Here is a 26,756-nt window from a genome sequence, read left to right as displayed (position 1 = left end):
TACGCTATACTGTCCCAGAAAGAGGCTGGAAAAATCAAGTTTTCAATCATTAGCCTAAAGTCCACTCTGATGCTGACAGATAATGTTATTATCTTTGACTTGAAGACTTTGCATTCTCTATTTCTAATTACCTTGGAAAATGAGGAATTGGATATACTTAGGTTAGAGGTGGGGAGTTCCCAGAAAACATAGAAAAGTTTGTCTCATGTCAAGTTGGTCAGGGTCTTAAATGTCAAGCTAAGGACTTTGGACTTTATCTGCTAGGCATTGTGGAACCTGTGGGGTTTCTGTGTAGGAAAGGACCAAATAAAACATATCTGAGCGGGGGAATATGGCAATAATTTGCAACTTCTGGACTAATGGTAGCTGTAGAGAGGGCTAAAGGGTATAACCTCAGGGAATTTGTACATTTAAAAATAAAGGATTTGGGCCAGGTGTGGTGGTTCACTCCTGTAATCCCAGCACTTTGGGAGGCTGAGGCGGGCAGATCACTTGAGGTCAGTAGTTCAAGACCAGTCTGGCCAATGTGGCGAAACCCTGTGTCTACTAAAAGTACAAAATTAGCCAGGTGCGGTGGTGCATGCCCGTAATCCCAGCTACTCGGGAGGCAGAGGCAGGGGAATCGCTTGAACCTGGGAGGCGGAGGTTGTAGTGAGCGAGATCACGCCACTGCACTCTAGCCTGGGTGACAGAGGGAGATTTTGTCTCAAAGTAATAATAATAAAGGAATGAATGAAGGCAATGGAAATTATCCAGACATGGATCTTGAAGTGGGAGATACTCTAATATGATGTAAAGTAGTCAAGTGAAATGATGACAGAAGGGGTCAGATTTGTCCATTGAAAATCAAATCACCGGTGACTTTGGAGAGAGCAGGATCAGGAAGGTGGGTGGCCTGAGATCCATTTTGGAGGAGTTGCAGAAAGAATGAAATAGGGAGAACAGGAAGCCGGCAAGCATAGGTGACTTGTGTAGCTCGTCCCCTGATATCCTCTGTATTCGTTTGCTAAAGTTACTGTAATAAAGTACCACAAACTGGCTTAAAATGTACCACAAACTGACTTAAATGACAGAAATTGGCTGTCTCACAATTCTGGAGGCTGGAAGTTCCAGATCAAGGTGTCATGAGAGTTGTGTGAGAACTGTGAGGAAGAATCTGTTCCATGCCTCTCCCCTGGCTTCTGGTGGTGGTTTGCCAGCAATCTTTGTCATTCCTTGGCTTGTAGAAGAATCACCCTGTTCTCTGCCTTCATCTTCACTTGGCTTTCTTTGTGTATGTGTCTAATTTTCTCTTTTTATAAGAATACCAATCACATTGAATTAGGGCCCTGACCTCATCTTAACTAATTATATCTGCAATGACCCTATTTCCTAATAAGGTGATATTTGACGTACTGGGAGTTAAGACTTCAACATCTGGCTGGGTGTGGTGGCTTACACTTGTAATACCAGCACTTTGGAAGGCCAAGGCCGGAGGACTGCTTGAGCCCAAGAGTTAGGGACCAGTCTGGGCAACATAGTATCAAACTGTCTCTAAAAAAATACAGAAAACAGGCCTGTGAGGTGGCTCATGCCTGTAATCCCAGCATTTTGGGAGGCTGAGGCGGGCAGATCACCAGATCAGGAGATTGAGACCATCCTAGCTAACACGGTGAAACCCCGTCCTACTAAAAATATTTTTAAAATTAGCCGGGCGTGGTGGCGGGTGCCTGTCGTCCCAGCTACTTGGGAGGCTGAGGCAGGAGAATGGCATGAACCCAGGAGGCTGAGCTTGCAGTAGGCTGAGATCACGCCACTGCACTCCAGCCTGGGTGACAGAGCGAGACTCCATCTAAAAACAACAACAACAACAACAACAAAAGCAAACATTAGCCAAGTTGGTGGTGCACACCTGTAAGTCCAGTAGTCCCAGCTACTTGGGAGGCTGAGGTGGGAGGGTTGCTTGAGACCCGGAGTTTGAGGCTGCAGTGAGCCATGACCACACCACTGCATTCCAGCAGTGCATTCCAGCAGAGACAGAGTGAAGACCCTTCTCAAAAAAAAAAATAAATAAAGACATGTCTTTTTTTGTGGTGTGGTCTTGGCTCACTGTAATCTCTGCCTCCCAGTTTCAAGTGATTTTGTGCCTCAGCCTCCCAAGTAGCTGGGATTACAGGTGTGTGCCACCGCGCCCAGCCAAAAAAAAAAAAAAAAAAAAAGAAGACTTTAACATGTGAATTTGAGGGAGAGGAGAAGAATATCATTCAATCCATAATATCCTCCTATTGTTGGAACCCAAGCAGAAACCAAAGCCCAAGAGAATGCTTTGATTTTGATGCAGGCCATATGAATCAGCCTTGCTAAGCATAGGACAAGATGGAGAACAATGGAGAATAGGTCTGGGTGGGACAAATGGATGACGTCCATTATACCCAATCTCCATAATTCCTCCCCAGCCATGTGAAAGGCTCTGACTTTACTCCTAGGGACCCAAGACTGGAACGGGAGGAGCATGAAATTGAGCTGTCTATCCCCCTGGCTCTCTCATTGCCACCTGCCCATAGGCTGGCTGCATCCCTCCACCAAAGAAAGGCCATGACTCCTTCCAGGCAGCCCTGTCTTACAGCTACTCTCTGGTGATCTGGGAACCACTCCCTCCCTTACCCCTTGATGCCTAGGGCTAGTGCCAGCACCTTGTTATTGTTAGCCTCAGAGGCACTTGCACTGTTCCTTGATGGTTTTCCCAAATCTTGCCCTCATCTTTGTAAATACTGTTTGCCCTTTATTACACTCTCATCATATTACCCAATTTGAGTGTGTCATCTATTTCTGCCAAGACCCTGACTGATACAGTGGGTATGTTTGGAGCCAACAAAAAACAACAATGACAACAAAACCATTTGAGAATTAGAATGTGTTAGGAGAGTCCATAACCAGAGCGGTCTGAGCACATTTACTACTGCCTGTGAATGGTTTAGAGGATGAGAACAGCTGGCATGGGATTCAGGTAACCTTGCCCAGAAAGATTTCATTCATTTAGAGAAAATTTATTGAAGGCCTACTATCATGCACCAAGCACTACTCTAGGTGCTGGGGGAAAAGGACAAATAAATCATGGTCCTTTCCTTCAAGGAGCTCACAATCTAGTAGCAGGGGACAGACATATAAACAGTTAGTTGCATAAAGCATCACAGTGCTGTAGTAGACGTCTGAGCTAGAGATAAGAACTTTAGAATGGTCAACATATAGTAAAGGCAGAGAATAGATGGGATTGGAGACTCTTAAGAAATGGAATCTTGAAGGACTGTAATAATTGGAAGAAATGCTAGAAGAGAGTAAGAAGGAATAATTACAACAGTAGTTCAGATATATTAATCATTTACTATGTCCTAGGTACTGTGCTTTACTTAGATTACCTCAATCCTCATCACAACTCTGTGGGGTGCTGTTATTATCCCTGTTTTATAGATGAAAAAACTAAGGCTCAAAGACATTAAGTTATGTGCCCAAGGTTGCACAGCTAGCACATGTGAAGGACAGGAATTCAATCCAGCTCTGATTCTAGATCTACTTTATTCTCTTAACTACTAGTACACTCAGCTGGGTGCAGTGGCTCATGCCTGTAATCCCATTACTTTGGGAGGCCAAGGTGGGTGGATCACCCGAGGTTAGAGTTCAAGAGCGGCCTGGGCAACATGGCAAAACCCTGTCTCTACTAAAAATACGAAAATTAGCTGGGGCCGGGCGCAGTGGGTCACACCTGTAATCCCAGCACTTTGGGAGGCCAAGGCAGGCGGATCATGAGGTCAGGATATTGACAGCATCCTGGCCAACGTGGCAAAACCCCATCTCTACTAAAAATACAAAAAAATTAGGTGTGGTGGCAGGCACCTGTATCCCGGCTACTTGGGAGGCTGAGGCAGAACTGCTTGAATCTGGGAGGCGGAGGTTGCAGTGAGCCGAGATCGCGCCACTGCACTCCAGTCTGGTGACAGAGTGAGACTCCGCCTCGAAAAAAAAAAAAAATTAGCTGTGTATGGTGATGTGCACTTGTAATCCCAACTACTAGGGAGGCTGAGACCCAAGAATCACTTGAACCCGGGAGGTGGAGGTTGCAGTGAGCTGAGATTGCGCCATTGCACTCCAGCCTGGGTGACAGAGTGAGACCCTGTCTCAAACAAACAAATAAAAAAAACTACTAGTTTACTCAAAGAGGCAGGACCAAGGTAGGAAAGAATTTAAAGGAAAAGTGAGTAGTCAGCCATGACAAATCTCACAGAAAGATCAAAGGAACTGATGATTAACGAGATCCTTTGGATCTTGGAATTCGAAGATTTGAGGTGCACTTTGCCTGGGCAGTTTTACTAGCAAAGTGTAGTAGGGGAACTAATTGAAGTAGTCTGAAGAGTAAATGGGGAGTGTGGGGAAGTGAAGGCTTGTTTTCAAGGTGTTTGGCATTAAGGAGGAGAAAGTAAAAGAAGAGCTTAGTGAAATGAGCCTGCTTGTGGAGAAAGGGTCCTGGTTTTATGTCAGCAGCAGTAGAGTAAGATCAGTGCTATGAAGCCTAATTGTGAGGGCAGACAGAGGGGGATGAAGGTGAGGTCTGGGGTACTTGTGTTGTGGGGGTAGGGTAGGGAAGTTCACAGAGAAGTCTTGAGGGTTTAGCTCCGTCCAGGGAACTGGGAGTGAGGAGCCTCAAGGCTGTCCTCAAGGCTGCTGCCAATAGCTTAGTGGTAGGTAGGAATGGTTGGCAATGTGGGTGGTACAGCAGGACCCTGACTCAGCCATGGGTGGGCACACAGACAGGGGCATGGTCCCCAGGCAAGAAGGCTGCAATCTTCGGTAGTCCATCTGGGACTGGGAGGAACACAGGGGCAAAGGAGTCCTCTCTGAGGACTTGGGGAGGATTTCAAGGAGGCTGGGTTCCACTTCTTCACAGGTATCTGAGACTGTGGCCTTGGGCTGGGAGAGATGAGGAGAGGCATTGGATTAGAGCAGATCCTGTGGGAGGAGGGGCTGGACTGTACAGGAAGGAGAAGGGCTGGGGTAGTGCTGGGGTAGTGCCTGGGGATGGCACGCTGGTAGGGCAAGGACCTTGAACAAGTTGTGTTGTTGGGGCAAAGATCCAGTACCAGGCAGGGTTGGTGGTGGGCACAGGGGAGGGAACCTCACTCACCGGACTCAGGGCTGCAGTGTCCCTAAGGTACTGGCCTAGGACTCGGTGCAGATCTGGAAGTGAGGGCCACAGGGCATGCCTCAGTCTCCTGGGGGAGAAGAGAAGCAGACTGAGCCATGGCAGTGAATTGGTGTGGAGGAGGAGAGCAGTTGGGGTGGGGGAGCAGTGAGGCCAGGGAGTAAGACTTGGAGAGATAACAGCATGGTCAAGGCAATAAAGTCAGGCAGGGGAGTAGAGTAAGAAGAAAACCTCAGGTAGGGGAGTGAAGTCAGTGGTGGGCAGGTTCAACAAAGGGTGCTGCAGTTTCCTCAAACATTCCAATGTTTGTTCTGTCTGGAACACTGGATTCATTCCCTCACCTCATTGTGGGCCTCTGTTCAAATGTCATCCCTGACTACCCTGCCTGAAACACAGTAGTCCCCCTTTATCTGCAGGGGATATGTTTCAAGACTCCCAGCAGATGTTTTTTCTGTACGTACATACCTATGATAAAGTTTATAAATTAGGCACAGTAAGAGATTAACAATGACTAATAATAAAATAGAACAAGCATAATAATGTGCCAATATCACTACTCTTGTTCTTTGGGGCCATTATTAACTAAAATAAGGGTTACTTGAACACAGCACTGCAATACCTCAACGAGTCAATTTGATAAGCAAGACAGCTGCTAAGTGACTATGCGGCAGAGAGCATATACGCGTGGAGATGCTGGACAAAGGGATGATTTACATCCCAGGTGAGACAGAGCAGCATGGCAAGAGATTTCATCATGTTACTTACAATTTAAAATACGTGAATTGTTTATTTCTGGAATTTTCCATTTAATTTTTTTCGGACCTTAATTGACCGCGTGTAACTGAAACCACAAAAAGTGAAACTGTGGATAAGAGGGGACCACTGTAGTACCACTTCCTTTCCCCATGACAGGCTATCTCCTGCTGTACTTCATTTTTCTTTATAGCACGTGACTTGTACATTTATTGTATTGTTATATATATTTCTTTTTGTCTATCTCACCCCACTAGAACATATGGTCCCTGAGAACAGAGAGTTTGTCTATTTATTCACTCCTATATTTCTAGGGTGTAGAATAGTGTCTGACCCGTAGTATGTGCTCAGTAAATTAGCTGAATGAATGAATGAATGAATGAATGAATGAATGAATAAAACCAGTAGAGCTTATTAGTAAGTTATCTGGGAAGAATATGGATTAAGGTGTGTTGGAGGAACCTCAATTCTTTTTTTTTTGAGACGGAGTCTTGCTCTGTCACCTAGGCTGCAGTGTAGTGGCACCGTCTCCGCTCACTGCAAGCTCCGCCTCTTAGGTTCACATCATTCTCTTGCCTCAGCCTCTCTAGTAGCTGGGACTACAGGCACCCACCACCACGCCCGTGTAGTTTTTTTGTATTTTTAGTAGAGACGGGGTTTCACCGTGTTAGCCAGGATGGTCTCGATCTCCTGACCTTGTGATCCGCCTGCCTCGGCCTCCCAAAATGCTGGGATTACAGGCGTGAGCCACTGCACCCGGCCAGAACCTCAATTCTTTAGCCTCATATTTCCATGTGGAGGGACGTCAGCAGAACATTTCAGGCTGCTTCAGTGACCTCACTCATATCTCTCCAGAGGACGAGGTGTGACTTACCTGGTAATTTGGGGAAAAGGAACTGAGTATGCCTTCTCAGCAGACCACCTCCTCCTACTTCTCCAACTTTTTTGTTGGATCTGGCTACCTTCATGGAGGCTACCTTTCAGTCTGCTCATACATATGGGCAGATTAAAAGTTCAAAGAGAGGTATGTTCAGAGGGAGATGGTAGCCCACGAGAGTGGCACCTGAACCAACCCAGGACCATCAAAAGATACCATCTGGAGGAGCTGACTTCTGAGCTAAGTCTTCAAGAAGCAGCAGATGAAGGACGGAGGTGGGATGCATTCTACCCTTCATGTTTATAGCCTCCAATGGCATTTCTCCTCAGCCTTCGTCTTCCCACATAAATGAGTCACTCATTAATAACATTTATTTAAGGGCCTGCTTTTTGGCAGGCACTGTGCTAAGGATTTAAAGATGACCAAGTAAGGTATAATAGGGAAGATATATAAAGAAATAAACACAGTAAAACACTACTGGTACTGTATTGGAGCACAAAGCAGCGGCCAAACGGGGGAGGGTCAGGAAAGGTTTCTTATGAGTTGGTGAAGAAAGTTATTTACAGATGAATGGGTTTAGTCAGACAGGGAGGCTATTTCAGGCAGAGGGGACATTATGTGCAAAGGCACTGAGAAGTAAAACCTGACTTGTGGAGAAAACCAGTTTGGAAAGGCTGATGCACAGGGTAGAAGAGGCTGAAGTGCTTGCTGGCAGGGGTCGATTTTGCAGAGCCTCGCTTGTCATCATAGGGAGCCTGGACTATATCCTGGGAGCTATTAAAGGGATTTAAGGAGGGAATTGATAGGTTCATGTGCGCATCTTAGAAAGATTATTCTGTTGGCTGTGTGAGGCTAGATCGGAGCGGGAAGAGGTTCTGTTTCAGTGAGTCAGGGCTAGAGAAAGGGGGCCATTGTTTGGACTAGGTTTAGGAGGTGGGACCTCATGGCCAATTGGATGGGGGTGGACTGGGCAGTTTGGCTGAAGGGTGGACGGTGGCCTAGTCGCCAAGGTGAGCAGCAGGAGGCGGGGCTGTTCGAGGTGTGCGGTATTGTGGGCGTGTTAGAGTGTAAGGAGTCGCGGCAAGTCCCAGAGGAGACCTGCAGGAAGCGGCGAAGCCGTAGGTGCGCACGGGCGGTGACCGGAGATCTAGGGTCACAGAGCGAACCGAGAATGCCTGTTTAGAGGCCTCCGGCTCCGCCCGGTCCACCACCAGTCTCCTGCCTGGCGGGGGTGGTACCTGTAGTGTGCAGGAAACTGCCACCTCAGCAGCAGCAGGCCCAGGACGGCGCTGAGGCCCAGCACTAGCAGCAGAGCGGTCACCAAGGAAATCCAGGCTAGGAGACAAAAAGGGTCAGACCTCGGCCCACAGGGCCTGAGCCCCGCCCTCAGCCCGCCAGACCCTACTCTGGCCCCGCCCCTCGCCGCCCTGGGCACTGCGGTCACCCGCGCAGCCGTCGACCCGCGCGGCCAGGGCCCCGCCCCTCTCCGAGCCCCGCCCCTCCCGCCTCCGACTCCCGGTCCCTCCCGCACCCGGCGCCCCGTCCCTGGCGCAGGCGCTGTGCGGCTTTGGCGCGGCCGGGGCCTGCCTCACCGGTATCGGTGGCGGTCTCTACCCTAGCTGGGTCCGACCACGAGCTCCAGGGACCTTGGTAGGTGGGGCCATTGAGCCTGGCGCGCAGCTGTAAACGGTAGCGAGATCGCGGGCGCAGCTCCAGGGTCCCTCCTCGGGCCCCGAGAGGCGGCTCCAGCACCTGCACAAAGAAGTGTGCGGTGGCCCGGCGTCGGGGCTTCGACAGCCGGGCGTCTGTTTGACCCAAATCCTACAGCTCCGAATCCCCAGGCTGTCGGAGATCCCCACAAAGAGCCCCACTGGCATAAAACACGCTTCCCGGCAGAAACAGGATAGAGCGCCCTAACCGAAAGCCTCTCCCCAACAGGATCACGCTCTGCCCGAGAGAAAGGCGCCAGACCTCACCTCAGAGAGCTACGTATCCTAACACCAACACCCAGGTACACCCTCGGCAAGGATCCCGGTACACACGCACCCTGCCCTGTGCTCTCACAACTCCAGGTCGGGCGATGGACACCCCCAGAAACAGATATATTCAGAGTCACATAGACCATGCCACAAATAATACTCATGCTGCGGAGGATGCCAGATTTGCGTCAGGCGCTGGGGTACAAGCATCACGTGTACAAGCAGGAAGACAGCAAACATTTATGAACTGTGTGATACTCCAAACATTGGGTTAAGCAAGCACTGGGGAGAAAGCAATAAAACACCGTCTCTTACATGTCTAATGAGGGAGACCCAAACAGGTAAATAATCACAACAATTAATTAGTGCAAGGCACCATGGAAGTCCAGAGAAGCATTTAATGCTTGGTTTTGTGCCACAGAGTAGTTTAGTGTGCTAAAAGCCTGGATGACAAGGCTGGATGGTCACAGATGAGGCTAAGGCAATCCTGGTAGGAATTTGAGGACTGTTAGTACGTTATTGCCATCAACTTAGTTGTTGATGAGTAAGGGGAAGGGGTAAGGGAAGAGCAAGAAGAGTCAAGGGTGCTTCCAGGCTTGGGTACTGGGTAAGTAGTGGTGCCATTGTCAGAGACAGGAAACAGAAGAGAAGTTAGTTTGAGGAAGATATACTTTAGGGTTCCATTTTATAGAGTTCAACAACAATCCAAATGAATCAATGGTAATGTCAGGATGGTGATTACCTTTGGTGGCGGGGGATGTGGCGGGGCATTGGGAGCTTCTGAGGTGCTGGAAATATTTTATGTCTTGATCCTGGTTATGGTTACATGGATGTATACACATGTACAGACTATTTGTACACTTTGTTGTATGTAAGTTTTATCACAATAAAAAAGTAAAGCTTCAGGAGGAAGAGGAGTTCCATTCTGGATAGACTGAGTCTGAAATGTCCAGGGGGAGGAGGTTTTGGTGGAACCATAAATGTTGCACATAGTTGTATATATGTGTGGCAAATGAGAATAAAAGTTGACAAACTAATATTTAAGTAACGTATATTGGGCACTTTCCTTATGCCAGTATTTAGATATAGTATTTAATTTTTACTATAACTCCATAAGGTAGATAGCTTCATCCCACTTCACCAATGAGGAAACAGACTTCAAACGTTTTGGTAATTTGTGGTTTGTAAATTCCTTTCCATATGGGAATTAGAATGGTAAAATTGCGATTGTAATGTATGGCCATTGAAACCATGGAGTTGAAGCACTCACCTGGGGAGAAGTTTTTTTTTTTTATCAGAGGAGAAAAGAGCCTAGGATGAGACTGTAGGAAGCACAGCATTTTGTGGAAGGCTGGCAAGGAGGAGACAGGAGAGGAGAGTGAGAAAGTTCAGTCAGAGAGGTAGGAGGAAAATCAGGGAAGACTGATATCCCAAAGACAAAGGGAAGAGAAATGTTAAGTAGGAGTAGCCAGAAGTATCGATGCTCAAGAGAGACTAAGATACCAGTTGAATCTGATAAACATAGATATACTAGCAGAGACTGGATACATAGACACTTTCACTCCTGCTAACAGGCATGGCCAACCCCAGGGATCCCCTGCGTAGTGAGGTCTGTGGGCGTTTGTTGCTTGACCATACCTTCCAGTCCTCATGGCCTTCTCCTGTGTATCGGAGTTGATAGCAGGTCTCTTGGGCTGCCCAGGATGATGGGTGCTGCCACTCCAATTCCAGATGCCCGCTGGAGATCTCCCTCCAGTGCAAGTTTGGGGTGGGGAGGCGCACTACAGGGATGTCAGCAGGGAGCAGCTTAAGTCCTTCTGTGTATGAGGCGTCGTGCCACCAGAACCATTGGTCAGAAGGGTCAGAGTTGGGGATCCTGGGCACAGGGTCAGATTCAGTGGGGCTGGGAACTATGTGGGAAGAATGGGGAAGAAAGTTCTTACCAGCCTGGTGGATCCAGAAAGGGGAGCCCAGGTAACTGTGAACAGCACCCAGGGCTGTGGTCACCTCCACAAGGATGTGAATAATGCTGTCATTTCGTGACTTGAAGTGGCAGCGAGAGAACTGTGGGGTCTGTAATCCTGGATTTGTTTTCTCTTCCTCTTCACAGTCCTCCCAGATGGGGTACCTAAGACCCAGCCCCACAGAGTCATTGAATCAGGCCTGCCCCAGAGACTAATCCCAAGGCTTCCCATCCCACAAGAACGATGGCCTGCAGGGATTATCATCTAACTCCTTCCTTCAAGGGGCCTCTAGAGCTTTGCCTCTGTCTTTATGCCATGATGTTTTCTTTTTTTTTTTTTTTTCCTGTGTTCATTTGATCATTTGTTTGTTTTTGCTATTTTGCCATGATGTTTTCTGAAGTCAGCTTTGGTGTCTGGCCTCTTCCCTTTGAGGAAAGACCTAGCATGATATGTGAAAACAGCATGGGTTTTCACCAAGAGTTCAGGTCTTGGCTTACTTTTGTATAACTTTGGGCAAATTACTTGGTTTATTTCTGCTCCAGTTTCCTTCTATTTGTAAAATGGGTTAATGATACCAACCTCACAGGATTGTTTCAAAGATTAAAGAACCCTCATCTTTCTGGAGAAAAATATCCTATATTTTTAACGTGTTCTCATACGTCATTCCTCCTACTCTCCCCTATGTGTTATTTTGCTGTTAGATTATTACAATAGTCTCCTAACTGGCTTTTCTGCTTTTGTTTTTGCCACTACCTTCAAGTTGTTCTCCACATGGCTACCAGAATTTGTTTCCACAAATGTTGATGTGATAATGTCCAGAATATAATGTCACAAATCTATTGATTTTGATCTTTACCACTGCTATGTTAGATGAAGCCACTATTATTCCTTGCTTGGATTAAGGCAAATTTCTAACTGGTGATTCTGCTTCTACTCTTATTTATTTATTCACAGAGAAACATATCTTTTAAAAATGTAAATCAAATTGTCATCGTTTACTGCTTAAAATCCTTTAGCGGCTCTTCATCCCACTTTGAATAAAACCCAAACTCTTTACCAGGCCTATGGGAGTCTGTGATTTGGTTTCTCCTTGCCTCACCATTCTCATCTCTTATGATTCTCATGCCAGTTTATCACCCTTTATCCACACAGGCCTTCTTTCTGTGCCGCAGATATGCCAAATGTGCTATCTTTGCACTTTGCCTTTGCCCTGGATTGCTCTGACTGCAGGTCTTCATGTGACTCATTCTTTCTTGCCATTTAGATCTCGGCTTATCTATCACCTCCCTGGTGAGGCTTTTCCTGGCCACTCAGTCTAAATTAGCAGTACCCACCCCGCCCACCCACCGCACGCCCCCCTTTAGTCTCTATTATAACTTTGTTCCTTTATTTCTTTACTTACTTGTCTCCCCCTCCTTTTCCCCTCCCCTCTACTAATGTAAGCCCCAACAATGCTGGAACCTTTTCCATTTTATTTATTTTTAAAAATGTTTTGAGACAGTCTTGCTTTGTTGCCCAGGCTGGAGTGCAGTGGTGCGATCTCAGCTCACTGCAGCCTCTGCCTCCTGGGTCCAGGCAATTCTCCTGCCTCAGCCTCCTGAGTAGATGGGATTACAGGCGCCTACCACCACACCTGGCTAATTTCTGTATTTTTAGTAGAGATGGGGTTTCACAATGTTGGCCAGGCTCATCTCGAACTCCTGACCTCAAGTGATCTGCCCACCCTGGCCTCCCAAAGTGCTGGGATTATAGGTGTGAGCCACTGAGCCTGGCCCCTTTTCCATTTTATTTGTTGTACTATTTATCCCCAGTGCCTTGTACAAAGTCACCCTCAATAATTCTTTATTGAACAACTGTATCATGTCTCCCTCTTGATTATAACCCCTAAGTGGCTCACCATCACTAAAATGGGTATGTTTACCCATTTAATCAACAAATAATTTATACTATGTGCCAACTGGTACTGTGCCAGGCCCTAAGAGTGCATAGAGGAATAAGCTTCAAAGAGCTCTAATTTCAGTGGGAAAGACAGAAAAACAAACATGCTATTTTTCTGTGATGTGCATAGACTGGCTTGAGAGCATCAAAGGGGAGCATCCAACCCAGACTAGGAGGGTCAGGGAATGCTTCCTGGATAAGGCAATGTTTAGACTGAGTTTTGGACTAAAAATAGGATAGGCAAAAGGGACAAACAGGCATCCCAGGCACATGGTTGTGCATAGATAAGAGACTGTGGTGCTTTGGGGGAGATTCTAAGTGGTGCAGATGGTTTTCGCATAAAGGGCCTGGTGGTAAGTGGTAAACGCAAGACTGCAGACCATGTCATGGATGGCCTTATGGCCTTTCTGGGGAGCTTGAACTTGAATTACTGCTAACTTTGTAGTAGTTATGTAGACATTTAAGGATTTTCAGCAGGGAAGTGCTTAAACTAGCTTTGTACTTTAGGAAGATCATTCTAACTGCAGTCTGTAGAAAGGATTTGTGAGGGCCGACTAGAAGCAGAGAAATCCATTATGACACTCTTGTAGTTTTTCATGTGCTAAGTGATGAGGATGTGAAAATAGAATAGCGGCAGTGAGATAGAGGGGAAGAGATGACTGAAGAAATATTGAAAAGGTGAAAATGACGAGACTATTTCTGGTTAGGCCTGGAGGGTATAGGAATGAGAGAAGTCCAGGATGATTTCTGTTTTTCAGTCCAGGAAAACTGAGTTCGTGGTAGGATCGGGGACAATAAAGAAAAAGCAATTTTTTAAATTTAATGTTATTTTTTGAGGAGTCTTTTCTCTGTTGCCCAGGCTGGAGTGCAGGGGCATGATCTTGGCTCACTGCAACCTCCACTTCCCCGGTTCAAGCATTTTTCCTGCCTCAGCCTCCCAAGAAGCTGGGACTACAGGCATGTGCCACCACGCCCGGCTAATTTTTGTATTTTTAGTAGAGATGAGGTTTCACCATGTTGTCCAGGCTGATTTCCAACTGCTGACCTCAAATGATCCACCCACCTCGGCCTCCCAAAGTGCTGGGATTACAGGTGTGAGCCACCGTGCCCAGCAGGAAAAGCAAGTTTTGATAGAGGAAATGATGACTTCAGTTTTGCTACTCTTTAGTCCACTCAGGCATCTCTATCCTATGGATATCTATGCAGTGATTAAAAAGAATGAGTTACATCTTTTTGTAATGATCTCTGAGACATGTTTTTAAGCAAAAAGGCAAACTACATATATAATGTAATCTAATTTATATTTAAAAAATATTAGGCTGGGTGTGGTGGCTAATGCCTGTAATCCCAGCACTTTGGGAGGCTGAGGTGGGTGGATCACTTGAGGTCAAGAGTTCAAGACCAGCCTGGCTAACATGATGAAACCCCATCTCCACTAAAAATACAAAAAATTAGCCAGGCGTGGTGGCGCACATCTGTAATCCCAGCTACTTGGGAGGCTGAGGCAGGAGAATCGCTTGAACCCAGGAGGCGGAGGTTGCAGTGAGCTGAGATTGCACCACTGCACTCCAGCCTGGGCAACAGAGCGAGACTCCGTCTCAAAAAAATAAATAAATAAATAAATAAATATTAGGCTGGGCGTGGTAGCAGGGCTGAGATGGGAGGATTGCTTGAGCTCAGGAGTTTGAGACCAGTTTCAGCAACATAGGGAGACGTTGTCTCTACTTTAAAAAAAAAGATAGAAAATGCCTGTAGTCCTAGCTAATCAGGAGGCTCAGGTGGGAGAATCGCTTGAGCCTGGGAGGTCAAGGTTGCAGTGAGCCATAATCACGCCACTGCACTCCAGCCTGGGCAATGGAGCAAGACCCTATCTCAAAAATAATAAAATGTAAATGTTGTATATAGATGTATGTAAATACATAGAAAAAACTGGAAGAATATATTTAAATAGTTAATAGTGTTTTTTTTTTCATTATTCATTAGTTCAACAATTTTTTACTGGGCACCTACTATTGGTAGGTGAGAATATATTGGTGAATAAAAACAGACATTGATCTTGCCCTCATGGATCATATTTGGTCAAGGTCAGACTTTCTCAATTGGAGTTCTAAGAGATTTTTTTTTTGGAGACAAAATCTTGTTCTGTTGCCCAGGCTGGAGTGCAGTGGTATAATCATAGCTCACGGTAACCTCAAACTCCTAGGCTCATGCCGTCCTCTCACCTTAGCCTCCCAAGTAGCTAGGAATACAGGCACATGCTACCATGCCCGGCTAATTAAAAAAAAGAAATTTTGTAGAGACGAAGTCTCACTATGTTGTCTAGGCTGGTCTCAAACTCCTGGCCTCAAGTGATCTTCACACCTTAGCCTCCCAAAGTGCTGGGATTACAGGTGTGAGCCACTGGGCCTAGCGAGATTTTTATTGTCAACCAAATAATCATATAAAGTGTAAATATAAAAGTGTGACTATGATAAGTACTCAAGAAGGAGAGGTATGGCCGGGCGCAGTGGCTCACACCTGTAATCCCAGCACTTTGGGAGGCCAAGGCGGGTGGATCACGAGGTCAGATTGAGACCATTCTGGTTAACACGGTGAAACCGCATCTCTCCTAAAAATACAAAAAATTAGCCAAGCATGGTAGCAGGCGCCTGTAGTCCCAGCTACTTGGGAGGCTGAGGCAGCAGAATGGCACGAACTCAGGAGGCGGGGCTTGCAGTGAGCCGAGATCCCGCCCGCCACTGCACTCCAGCCTCGGCGACAGAGCGAGACTCCGTCTCAAAAAAAAAAAAAAAAAAAAAGAAGGAGCGGTACATGGTACAACAAGAATGTATAATAGTGCTATTGGACTTAATAAGGAAGGCCAGAGGAGGGTCCCTAAGAGAGTGACGCTTGAGTTGAGATTTGGAGGATAAGTAGAGGTTAAGTAAAGACAGGAGGGCTGGGTAAACAGCAGTGTAAAGACCTAGAGCAGGAGGGAATATGCCAGATATGAGTGGACCACAGAAGGCCCGTGCCGGAACATGGGGATCAAAGGGCAGCATAGCACAAGATGAAGCTGAAGAGGTAGGTAGGGTCTGAGTCTCAGAACTTTTCAAGTCCATGATAGAGGTTTTTTTTTATCTTAAGACTAGTTGAAAGCTATTGAAGATTTTTAAGCAGAGAGTGTTATGTTCATTTTTGCACTTTTAAAAGATCCCTTCAGGTGGCTCACACCTGTAATCCCAGCACTTTGGGAGGCCGAGGCAGGTGGATCACCTGAGGTCAGGAGTTCGAGACCAGCCTGACCAACATGGTGAAGCCCCCTCTCTACTAAATACAAAAAAAATTAATGGGGTGTGGTGGCACATGCCTGTAATCCCAGTTACATGGGAGGCTGAGGCAGGAGAATCACTTGATCCCAGGAGGTGGAGGTTGCAGTGAGCCAAGATTGTGCTATTGCACTACAGCCTGGGCAACAGAGTGAGACTCCGTCTCAAAACAAAACAAAAAGTTCCCTTCAGCACCTGTGTGAAGAATTACTTGGAAGACTCAGGGTGGTCAGTTACTACATCTTTTCAGTAGCTGAAGAGAGAATTGATGATGGGTTGTAGTAGGATAATGGCAGTGATAGACAAGTGGGCAGATTCTAGAGTTAGTTAATAGGTAAAATCAATACAACTTGGTTATAGATTTAGATATGGAGAGGATGATGAAGAATTAATGAGGTGCTTGGTGGAACTCTTTGAAGGCCAGGCTAAATTTTTTATGGCTTTGATAATGAGAAATTGCAGTACATATTTGAGTAGGGGGAGACCATGCAAAGTTAGAGCTTTACAAAGGTCATACACAGTTTGAGCTTAACAAAGATCACTCTGTTAGCAGCATGGGGAATACACTGGAGGTGAATTAGACTGTAGGCTGTTGCAGTGGTCCGAGTGACATGACTAAGGCTGAACTAAACCAAAGCATTCCCAATGGGAACAGAGAGGGGTTGAGAAGATAAAATATCGACTGGAGGATGAGAGAATAGATAAGAGAGCATTGAAAGCTGTATGGATTTTGGACAAGGGAGGAGAGTGAAGACGACCAAGAACACTCTCTTCCTTTTTTCGGCAGGACTGTGGCTCACTCCCATGACACCAACCTCAATCAGCAGTTCAGCTCTCACCTGTCTCTGGGGCAGCACCGTGCCCTGCTGTGGTAGAAGAAACCTTGGGATCTAGCATGGTCCTCTTGCTGCCATTGACAGGTAACATTCTTCAGGTCCAAGGTAAAGCATTGCAGTCCAATTGCCACTAAAGTCAAAGAAATAAGTCCCATCAGGGTCCGTGTGCCCCTACTGTATAGGGTGTTCGGATCATTTCTACACATACAACTTAGAACATGGACTCCTATTCTCTCTTCTTTCCCTGAACATAGTTCATCCTGTCCAATGGCAAGTTTGAGATCATCAGGGAGGACCATGGTTCCCAGAGCTTCAGATCCAGCCCAGGCTTCCCTAGAGCTCTTCTTTTATCTGCTCCCCATCTCCCTATTCCTTTGTGGACTCACCTGCATCTCCAGGCAGGTCCACAGTCACAGGGAGGGACCAGGATCCCCAGGAGCCACCGAGGGAGATCCCATCAGGTTCGCTGCGCAGCTGCAGCCAGTAGGAGTTGCCAGGCTGGAGTCCTGAGATGAGGCAGCTTCCACCCACTGCTGTCAGAGCTGAAGCCTTGGGAGGAAAATCCCAGCTTCACAATCTAGGTCTGCCTGTCAGCTGAGACAGCCTCCAACCCTTATATTTGCACACCATCCCTGTGGAGAGGAGCTCAGCTCCTTGCTGGATAGATATGCACACAGTCCAGGGGCCAAGTTGGTGGGTTTCAGGTGGTGTTCAGGGTTTTGTTGGGAAATCTCCATTAATTTGGAGGCCTAAAAGACTTCATTTTTATCAGTGGGAATGACCCAAAGTAGGAAGCCCCTAAGTAGACATGGCTCATATCTGAGCCTATACTAACTCTCCAAGGATGAACCCAGGTCTGGAATCCCCAAAGTATGGTCTGTCCTTTCCTGGGGCAAGATTGAAGGTAGGAGATAGGAGGTGAGGCAGAAGAAGGTCAGCATACTTCTCTAGTTGGGGAGGTCTGCTTTGGTCCATCTTGCCAGGGCATTGTGGGCTGAGCACATGGAGACTGGTCCAGAGCAGAGGCTGAGTGTGGCCTCTGCAGAGCAGGGCAGCAGGTTTCTGTGGCGATCAACTGTATGACCGTGGGACCAGTGGAGTTCTTGAGATCTTTGGGGCCATAGCGGAGTTCGTACCTCAGGAAATCACTGATTTCAGGAGCTGGGGCCTCCCAGCTGATCTGAAGTTCCCCTGGCTGGCTCCCACCCATGGCCTTGATGATACTGGGGGGAGCCGGCAGGCCTGAGGGCAAGACAGGGCACATCAGAACTCTGAGTACCACAGTCTATGGCTCAGCCTCTGGACTGCAGAGAGGGGTGCTGGGGGCTGAATTGGGGCAGCTTCTGGATTCAAAAATTGTAGGCTGTCATTCTCCTGGAGGGCAGGCTAGGGAGGCTCCTGATTCTGTTCTTCCCTCATGAGAACAGTGACTTCATTGCAGTATGATGGCTAGCTAGACTCAGTGCTTCTTGGAAGCAGGGATCCCATTTTCTCCATATCCCATCACCTAGCCCAGTGTCTGGCACACAGTAGGTATTCTGGAACTCTTGAATGGATGAATAAATGATTTGTTAATGATGGGAGGACCAGGGTGTCCCTGGTGTGAAATGATATGTGGGGCAGTTCTAGCTCTAGATGCCAAGGCTGGGAGGAATGACAAGGGAGTCTTGGGGTGCCTCGGGGGTCTGTTAATAGGGGTATCCGTGCTGAGCCGGAAGGGCACAGATAAGTCTGATTCCAGGAGCTGGACTGGGGGCAGCAAGTGGAGGGGCCGGGTGACAGGAGGATGGCTCTTACCTACACTGTCCACAAAGAGGACTCGCTGAATCTGAGTCTGGTTTAGGAACACATTCTTCACCCAGAGGTGCAGCGGAGAGAAGAGACGCACTTCTTCCTGGGCTGGAAACTGGCACACGTATCGGGTTCCAAAGCGGGGCACGCTCTGAGAACTCAGGGGGCAGGCACGGGGCTTCTCCCTGTTGGCATAGCAGAGATCCCTCCTACACAGCCACCAGGCAGAGCCCTGAGGACCCAGACCTGGGCTCATGCCCAACTTTTGTCTCTAGTACTGCCATTTTTCTTCTTAATGCCTGGGATAGGTGGGATTAGGGGTTATGTAGGGCTGGAGTTGGGGCCCACATACATCCAAAGCACATCTGTTCAAAAACTGGGTACTTAGGGCTTGTATTCAGAGTGATCCTCGGACGGGCAGGAAAGCTGCTGGAGTGGGACTCAGCTAAATGCAGGGACAGATAGATATATGGGGAGTGGGGCACAGTCCAGCACCTACCCCGGGTAGGCATACAGCAGCTGGTATGTCCCACTGGGTGCTGCCTCTTCCTCATCCCAGAAGCAAGTGAGGTCCTCAAATGTTCGGGAGAAACACTTCAGGGGCTCTGAGTCCGAGGCCAGCAAGGAGACATCTAAGGAACAGCTGGTGAGTTGGCCCTGGGTCCTCCCAGGCATGTTTACATGGAAGAGGAGGGGACCAACAGGAGAGCCTCTTACTCTACGTCCCCTCCCAGGGCCTTGCATCCCCTCCCAGGGCCCTGCATCACCTCCCAGGGCTCCCTCTTCCTGGGCATAGGTGATCTCCACCCTCCGTGCACCTCACCTTGGCTGCTGACTTGGGCCAGGTTTTGAGGGGCCAGGAGGAGGCAGGAGGTGACCATGAAGAGGGCCCAGGAGGGCATCTTCTCCGCCACTGTGTGCCTGCCTTAGCCCATCCTCCCTTCAGGAAGCCGGGCCCCAATCCCCTCCCAGGCCAGCCCCTCAGGTTCCTGTCAGATACAGCCCCACGTCCTGTCCCTGTCCCTGCCCCTCTGGGGCCCATCCAGACCACACTGGGGCCAGGGGCCAGGGGAGGGAGAGTGGGCAGGAGGGAAGGAGGAATTTGAAAGAGAGGACACAGGCCTTTTGGTGGGAGGGAGATGGGGGTTGTATATTTGACCGTGTACCAAAAGGCAAGTCAGCCTCTGTATCTATGTTAATGATTATAGAATGGTATAACAGCATCAGAATAGCAGCCTTTACTGAGTACTAACTATGCTGCCATGTGTTAAGCACTTTATATCCATTCACTTAGACAGTCCTCACAATAGTCTTGTTATTTCCATTATAGAGATGAGGAAACGGAGATGTAAAGAAGTTAAGGATTTGCCCAAGATTACATATGTACTAAGACATGAAGCTCAAGAGGTCAACCTTCAGAACCCATGTGAGTAACAACCATGCTGTGCTATGCTCTTAGGAGGCTAATGTGCTGAGAAATGACTGTCTGCCCCACAACATGCCAAATGGTGGGTATTTCCACTTTAATAGTTCTGTGACTTTGTGCATTAATAAACACATTCTCTCTGGAACTGGACATGCCCTCTCCGTTATGGGCGGCCTCCACGGCTGCCTGTAATCCCTTGCTACTCAAAGTGTGGTCTACTCAAAGGAGCAACAGCATTAGGTGGACACTTATTAGAAATGCAGAATATTAGGTCCCGCCCCAGGCCTGTTAAAATAGAACCTGCATTTTACCAAAATCCCCAGATGGTTTGAATGTAACTTAAAGTTGGAGAAGCAATAGTCTTCAATACTTTTATCCTGTTTGCTCAGAACCAGTGGGTCGGGCTGGGTGCAGTGGCTCACACTTGTAATACCAGCACTTTGGAAGGTCAAGCTGGGTGGATCCTCTGAGGTCAGGAGTTTGAGACCAGCCTGGCCAGTATGGTGAAACCCCATCTCTACTAAAAATACAAAAAAATTAGCCAGGCGTGGTAGCGCTTGCCTGTAGTCCCAGCTACTCAGAAGACTGAGGCATGAGAATCTCTTAAACTCAGGGGGCAGAGGTTGCAGTGACCCAAGATTGCACCACTGCACTCCAGCCTGGGTGACAGGGCAAGACTGTCTCAAAAAAAAAAAAAAAAGAAAGAAAGAAAAATTCAGTGGATGGCTGGTCTCAGCTCTTCAGCCTGTGCTCATCTCCTGTCACTGAACCCCAAGCCTTCTCCTGGGACTGCTCTGTATATGGATTTTATGCCAATTCTAGGAGCCTTGACTCTTGTGTGGGTGGGGGTGGGGACAGGAGATGAGTTGCGGGGAGGGCGCATAGCCACATTAACTCCCATTTTTCGCCCCTCAGGCCTTAGCTGGGGCTCCCATTGCTGGCTTTACAGACTAAGTATCCTCAATATCACCTTCCTGTCTTCTTCCTTCTTAATTAATTTTACTAACAGAATTGTGGGAGGTGCTGGAGGAGATGGAACTCCTTCAGCCCTCCTGTGAAGTCTTAGTTTCTCTGGCACCATTTCTCTGCAAGTAGTCCCTGACTCAGATTTGTCTTTAGCTGTACCTGGCTCTCACATTATGGGGACTGATGGTAATGACATTGGATGCCTTCCCCAGTCCCCAGGCAAGGGCTACCCAAACTTCTGTGAGATCAAGTGAGAGGGGAAACACAACTTGAGTGTTCATGCAGTCCCATGGCTTTGATGCTCTGTATATGCTGATGACTTCAAAATGATATCTCTAGCTGTGACTTCTTCCCTGGGCTCCAGATTTGGATCGCCAACTGCCTACTTGACTTCCCCACTTGCATATCTAAAAGCATCTTATACTTTTAAAAATTTTTTGTAGACGGAGTTTTGCTCTTGTTGCCCAGGCTGGAGTGCAATGGTGCAATCTCAGCTCACTGCAATCTCTGCCTCCCGGGTTCAAGCAATTCTCTTGCCTCAGCCTCCCAAGTAGCTGGGATTACAGGCGCCCACTACCACGCCTGGCTAATTTTTGTATTTTTAGTAGAGATAGGGTTTCGCCATGTTGACCAGGCTGGTCTCGAACTCCTGACCTCAGGTGATCCACCTGCCTTAGCCTCCCAAAGTGCTGGGATTACAGGTGGGAGCCACCACGCCCGGCAAGCATCTTATACTTAAGGTGGTCAAAATAAAACTCTGGATTCTCATTCCCACCTCTAACCCTGTTTATTTGGTTTTCCTCTAGCCTTGCCTACTCCTGTAAATAGCATTACCACCTACTTAGTTGCTTGAACCAACACCCTCCATACTTGTTGATCCCTGTCTCTCTTTTACTCTGCATTCTACATCCAATTAATTAGCAAGTCCTGTCAGACCTTCCTTCAAAATGTATACTGAATCTGAACACATTTAACCACCTCCACCCTTACTGTCCTAGTCCAAGTCTGGGTTACTATAATAGCTTCCTAACTGGTGTCCCACCTCCATTCCCACCCTCACCCCCCAGGCTGTCCTCCACACAACACTGTGATATGTTTAAAATGCACATCGGATTTCTTCACTCCCCTCTTAAAATCCTCCAAAGATTTCCCACTTAGAATACCACTCAAATGCCTTCTGATGGCATGCCTGGCCCTGCCTGACCTGGCCGCTGCCTACTTGAATCTTATCTCCTACTTTCTTTCTTCCCTCTCAGCCAGCCACAATCATCTCACTGTGTCTCTCATCTTAATCCTCTTCGTATTCAACCTTTCTGCAACACTTGATAATCTTCATCCTTCCAATGTCACATTCTCCTGGTTTCCTGCTACCTCCTATCACATCCCCACTCAGTTTCCTTCTGTGGTTGCTCTTTCTCTTAAATCTTGCTGCCTCCAGGTGTCCCTGCTCAGCCCTTTCTATTGCCAGAGTGATCGCATGGCTTCAACTCTGTCTACATACTGGTAACTTGCAAGATCTCATCAGTCTCTCGAACTTCAGATTCTCAATTGGACATCTCTATTTGTTGTCCCATAGGCACTTCAAACTCCCCAAGCTCCAAATATAACTAACTCCCATACACCCTTTGGGTCCTCTCTTCAAGCTCTGTTCTGCATCTCTCATGGGCTACCTAGGCTCCTAAGCCTGGAACCTGAGAGTTATCCTCAAACCTTCCTTCTCCCTCTACACCTACATCTAAGTCCTGGGTCTTCTACAGGGAGGCGGTATAATAGCAGTTAAAGGTGCAGAGACTGCAAGGGGCTTGTGTATGACTGTCAGAAAGGGGCTTTCTGAGAGTTGAGAAAGGGGCTCTCTGCTTCTGCATGGGAGGAGGTCCACTCTCTATCCCTGTCATTTTCCCATTTTCTTTTGCTTCCACACAGCTGAAAAAAGTAGTCTTCTCCAGGCCTTGATTCCTTCCTTCCCTCCCTCCCTTCCTTCCTCCCTCCCTCCCTCCCTCCCTTCCTTCCTTCCTTCTCCCCTCCTTTTCTTTTTTTGATGGAGTCTCGCTCTCTCGCCCAGACTGGAGGGCAATAGCACGGTCTCGGCTCACTGCAACCTCCGCCTCCCAGGTTCAAGCAATTCTCCTGTCTCAGCCTCCTGAGTAGCTGGGATTACAGGCGCCTGCCACCATGCCTGGCTAATTTTTGTATTTTTAGTAGAGATGGGGTGTCACCATGCTGGCCAGGCTGGTCTCGAACTGTTGACCTCGTGATCCACCTGCCTTGGCCTCCCAAAGTGCTGGGATTACAGGCGTGAGCCACCACGCCTGGCCCAGGCCTTGATTTCTTTAGAATATCAAGCAGGAACTGGGATATCTAGGAGAAAGGAGGCCATATAGGTCTGCCTGCTTTGGTGAAGGAGTTCTGCAGGCTCTTGAAAGTCCAATGCTGCTCAGCAGGCCTAGGCTTTCCTTTTGGGATATAAGGCCAAAGACCTGGCTTATAAAACTGGCACTTGATCTCTGGGTAGCTATCGTTCAGAGAACTCAAGGGGTTGCTGGATGAGGATTGGCTCAGGCTATAGTGTGCTGACAAACTGGCTGGGGTGGGGTAGGGTGTTCTGTTTGGTAACATTTGCTGCTTTTCGTGGTGTAAATACTTCTGTCATGGCCTGTTTCAAGCTACTAACATGATGTCACTGAGCAGTGAGCTGGGAAGATAACTGGCTCTTGGCTCTCGTGAGCCTGTGCCTGTGCACTTGCCCTTTATCTCCCCATGTTTTCAGATTTCCCAACACCTGCTGGTTTTTTTCCAGTTAGAAAATTAGGGACAGGTAGCTTTAGGCACTAGGATTCTCTATCGCCTCATCTCTTTCTCAACATTGCTAGTTGTCTCTCTAGAACGATGATTCTGGCCGGGCACGGTGACTCACGCCTGTAATCCCAGCACTTTGGGAGGCCGAGGCGGGCGGATCACCTGAGGTCAGGAGTTCAAGACCAGTCTGACCAACATGGAGAAACCCCATCACTACTAAAAATACAAAATTAGCCGGGCATGGTGGCACATGCCTGTAATCCCAGCTACTCAGGAGGCTGAGGCAGGAGAATCGCTTGAACCCGAGAGGCGGAGGTTGCGGTGAGCTGAGTTTGTGCCATTGCACTCCAGCCTGGGCAACAAGAGTGAAACTCCATCTCAAAATAAACACATAAATAAATAAATAAATAAACAAATAATGATGATTCCATTTATACACTTAGCAGCGTGTTAGGGTGCTGTATTTCCCCCACATCTTTGTCAACTTTTTTGTTTGTTTGTTTTTGTTTTGACAGTCTTAACTCTGTCGCCCAGGCAGGAGTGCAGTGTGCGACGCACAGCCCCTGGGAGGAGCCTGAGCTGCCTGCAGGAAATCACCCCTTCCCTGGGGGCGGGAGGGGAATGAATGACTCAGGGCCAACTGGTGGGAGTTCTGTTTTTGTGGTCAGGATGGGCTGTAGGGAGGTTCCTGGGATGAAGTACTCACTGGGTTCGCCTTTCCCAGCTGCCTCCTAATGAGGCTTTTCCTCTGACCTTTTCCATTCTATACCTGGAAACAAGTTTGTGCTACTGGTCTGGTCTTTTGCTCCAAGCCCCACCCAACCCAGGCCATCTCCTGTGAGAATATGGCTGTTGAGTGAAGCAGTGAGAACTGAGGCTATAACAGGTGCGGGCAGGCGAGGCTGAGCATTTAGGACTGTGCTCTGGACCTGCAGTTTGGTGACTTGCGTGTATTGGGGTTCTGGGTCTTCAGTGCTACAGTGGGAATGGGGAGACCTTCTGTTGGGGGAGGGTATCTTTGGGGCCCACAACCTGGTGTGTGATTGATATATTTGTGGTGAATTTGGAAGTGTACTATACCCAAATCTGGCCCTTTCACTGTGCCAGAGAAGCAGCATAGTACTGTGGCTAAGAGAGGGAGCAAGAATATCCAGGTTTAAATATCAGCTCTTGGCCAGGTGCAGTGGCTCACGCCTGTAATCCCAGCACTTTGAGAGGCTTGAGGCAGGAGGATCACTTGAGCCCAGGAGTTTGAGACCAGCCTGGGTAACAAAGGGAGACACCCCTCTCTACAAAAATATTAAAAAAAAAAAAAATAGCTGAGCATGGTGGTGCATGCCTGTAGTCCCATCTACTTGGGAGGCTGAGACAAGAGGATTGCTTGAGCCCAGGAGGTTGAGGCTGCAGTGAACTATGATTGAATCACTGCACTCCAGCCTGGGAGACTAAGCGAGATCCTGTCTTAAAACAAGAACAACAAAAACATCCACAAAAAATCGCTCTGCCCCTTACTAGCTATCAGATTTTAGCCAAGTTACTAGCCTCTCTGGTCCTGTTCTCTGTAAAATGAGAATAATAATGGTACCTACTAATAGGGTTGTTGAAGACTGAATGAATTAATACAGGCAAAATGCTTGGAATGGTGCCCAGCAATTAAGTACTATGTAACTGTTAGCTGTTTTTATTCTTTTAGTGACTGGTATCACCACCCACCCATCATATAAACAGAAGCTTGGCAGCAATTCTATACTCTTCCCCTTTCAGTCTCATATTCAACCCCTGTCCATTCTTTCTTCGTGTTATTTCTTCCAGTTTGCTACCACCACACCATCGTTTCACTCACACTACTATATATAGTGGTCCTTCACTGATCTCCTTGCCTTCACTTAAAAAATAAACCCAGCTTGGCCAGGCGCGGTGGCTCTTGCCTGTAATCCCAGCACTTTGGGAGGCCAAGGCGGGCAGATCACAAGGTCAGGAGATCGAGACCATCCTAGCTAACACAGCAAAATCCTGTCTCTACTAAAAAAAAAAAAAAAAAAAAAAAAAAAAAAAAAAAAAAAAAAATTAGCCAGGCGTGGTGGTGGGTGTCTGTAGTCCCAGCTACTTGGGAGACTGAGGCAGGAGAATGGTGTGAACCCGGGAGGTGGAGCTTGCAGTGAGCCAAGATCACACCACTGCACTCCAGCCTGGGCGACAGAGCAAGACTCCATCTCAAAAAAACAAATGAATGAACAAACAAAAAACAACCCAGCTTTATTGGGATATATAATTCACACACCGTACAACTCACCCATTTAAAGTGTACAGATCAGTGGTTTTTAGTATATTCACAGATATGTGCAACCACAGTCAAGTTTAGATCATTTTTATCACCTCAAAAAGAAATCTTGTACCTTTTACACTCATCCTTTTATCTCCCCAACTTCCTTCTAGTCCTAAGCAACCACTAATCTACTTTCTACCTCTATAGATTTGCCTAGTATGGAAATTTCATATAAATGGAATACGACTACCATATGTTGTCTTTTGTGACTGGCTTCTTTCACTTAGCGTGGTATTTTCAATGTTCATTTACAATATAGCATGCATTAGTATTCCATTCACCGCCCCCCACTCTTTTTTTCTGAGACTGGATCTCACTCCATCGCCTAGGCTGGAGTACAGTGGCACGATCACAGCTCACTGCAGCCTTGACCTCCCAGGCTCAGGTGATCCACTCACCTGAGCTTCCTGAGTAGCTGGGACTACAGGCATGCACCATTACTCCTGGCAAATTTTTGTATTTTTTGTAGAGACAGGGTTTTGCCATGTTGCTCAGGCTGGTCTTGACCTCCTGGGCTTAAGCGATCTACCTGCCTCAGCCTCCTAAAATGCTGGGGTTACAGGTACAAGCCATCATGCCCAGCCTTCATTCCCTTTTAATGGCCGAATAATATTCCACTGTAT

At 47.6% G+C, this 26,756-nt stretch overlaps 1 protein-coding gene and 1 long non-coding RNA gene across 2 annotated transcripts in view; one reads left to right on the top strand and one right to left on the bottom strand.

Moving 5' to 3' along the window:
- Window positions 1-138: 138 nt before the first annotated feature.
- Window positions 139-19,521, bottom strand: MPL (MPL proto-oncogene, thrombopoietin receptor). Its single transcript, XM_050801251.1, has 12 exons — window positions 19,443-19,521; window positions 19,119-19,251; window positions 18,626-18,804; window positions 17,772-18,070; window positions 17,215-17,377; window positions 16,832-16,958; window positions 10,726-10,910; window positions 10,421-10,563; window positions 8,396-8,555; window positions 8,042-8,138; window positions 5,156-5,243; window positions 139-4,941 (listed from the first exon to the last, which is right to left on the bottom strand). Exons 1-12 carry the CDS (start codon window positions 19,519-19,521, stop codon window positions 4,687-4,689), a joined length of 1,908 nt encoding a protein of 635 aa, XP_050657208.1. The 3' UTR covers window positions 139-4,686.
- LOC126961250 (uncharacterized) overlaps window positions 8,343-26,756 on the top strand; it is a 95,206-nt gene continuing 76,792 nt past the window's right edge. The window contains exons 1-5 of the long non-coding RNA XR_007728236.1: window positions 8,343-8,453; window positions 8,742-9,123; window positions 16,780-16,933; window positions 19,179-19,265; window positions 19,950-20,045. This is a non-coding gene — a long non-coding RNA (uncharacterized LOC126961250). The remainder of the gene's footprint in view (window positions 8,454-8,741; window positions 9,124-16,779; window positions 16,934-19,178; window positions 19,266-19,949; window positions 20,046-26,756) is intronic.

This window comes from Macaca thibetana, chromosome 1 (assembly GCF_024542745.1).
Source record: "Macaca thibetana thibetana isolate TM-01 chromosome 1, ASM2454274v1, whole genome shotgun sequence".
Lineage (NCBI taxonomy): Eukaryota > Metazoa > Chordata > Mammalia > Primates > Cercopithecidae > Macaca > Macaca thibetana.
Note: the sequence above shows the minus strand (reverse complement) of the source record. Positions and strands in the feature narration are given on the sequence as shown.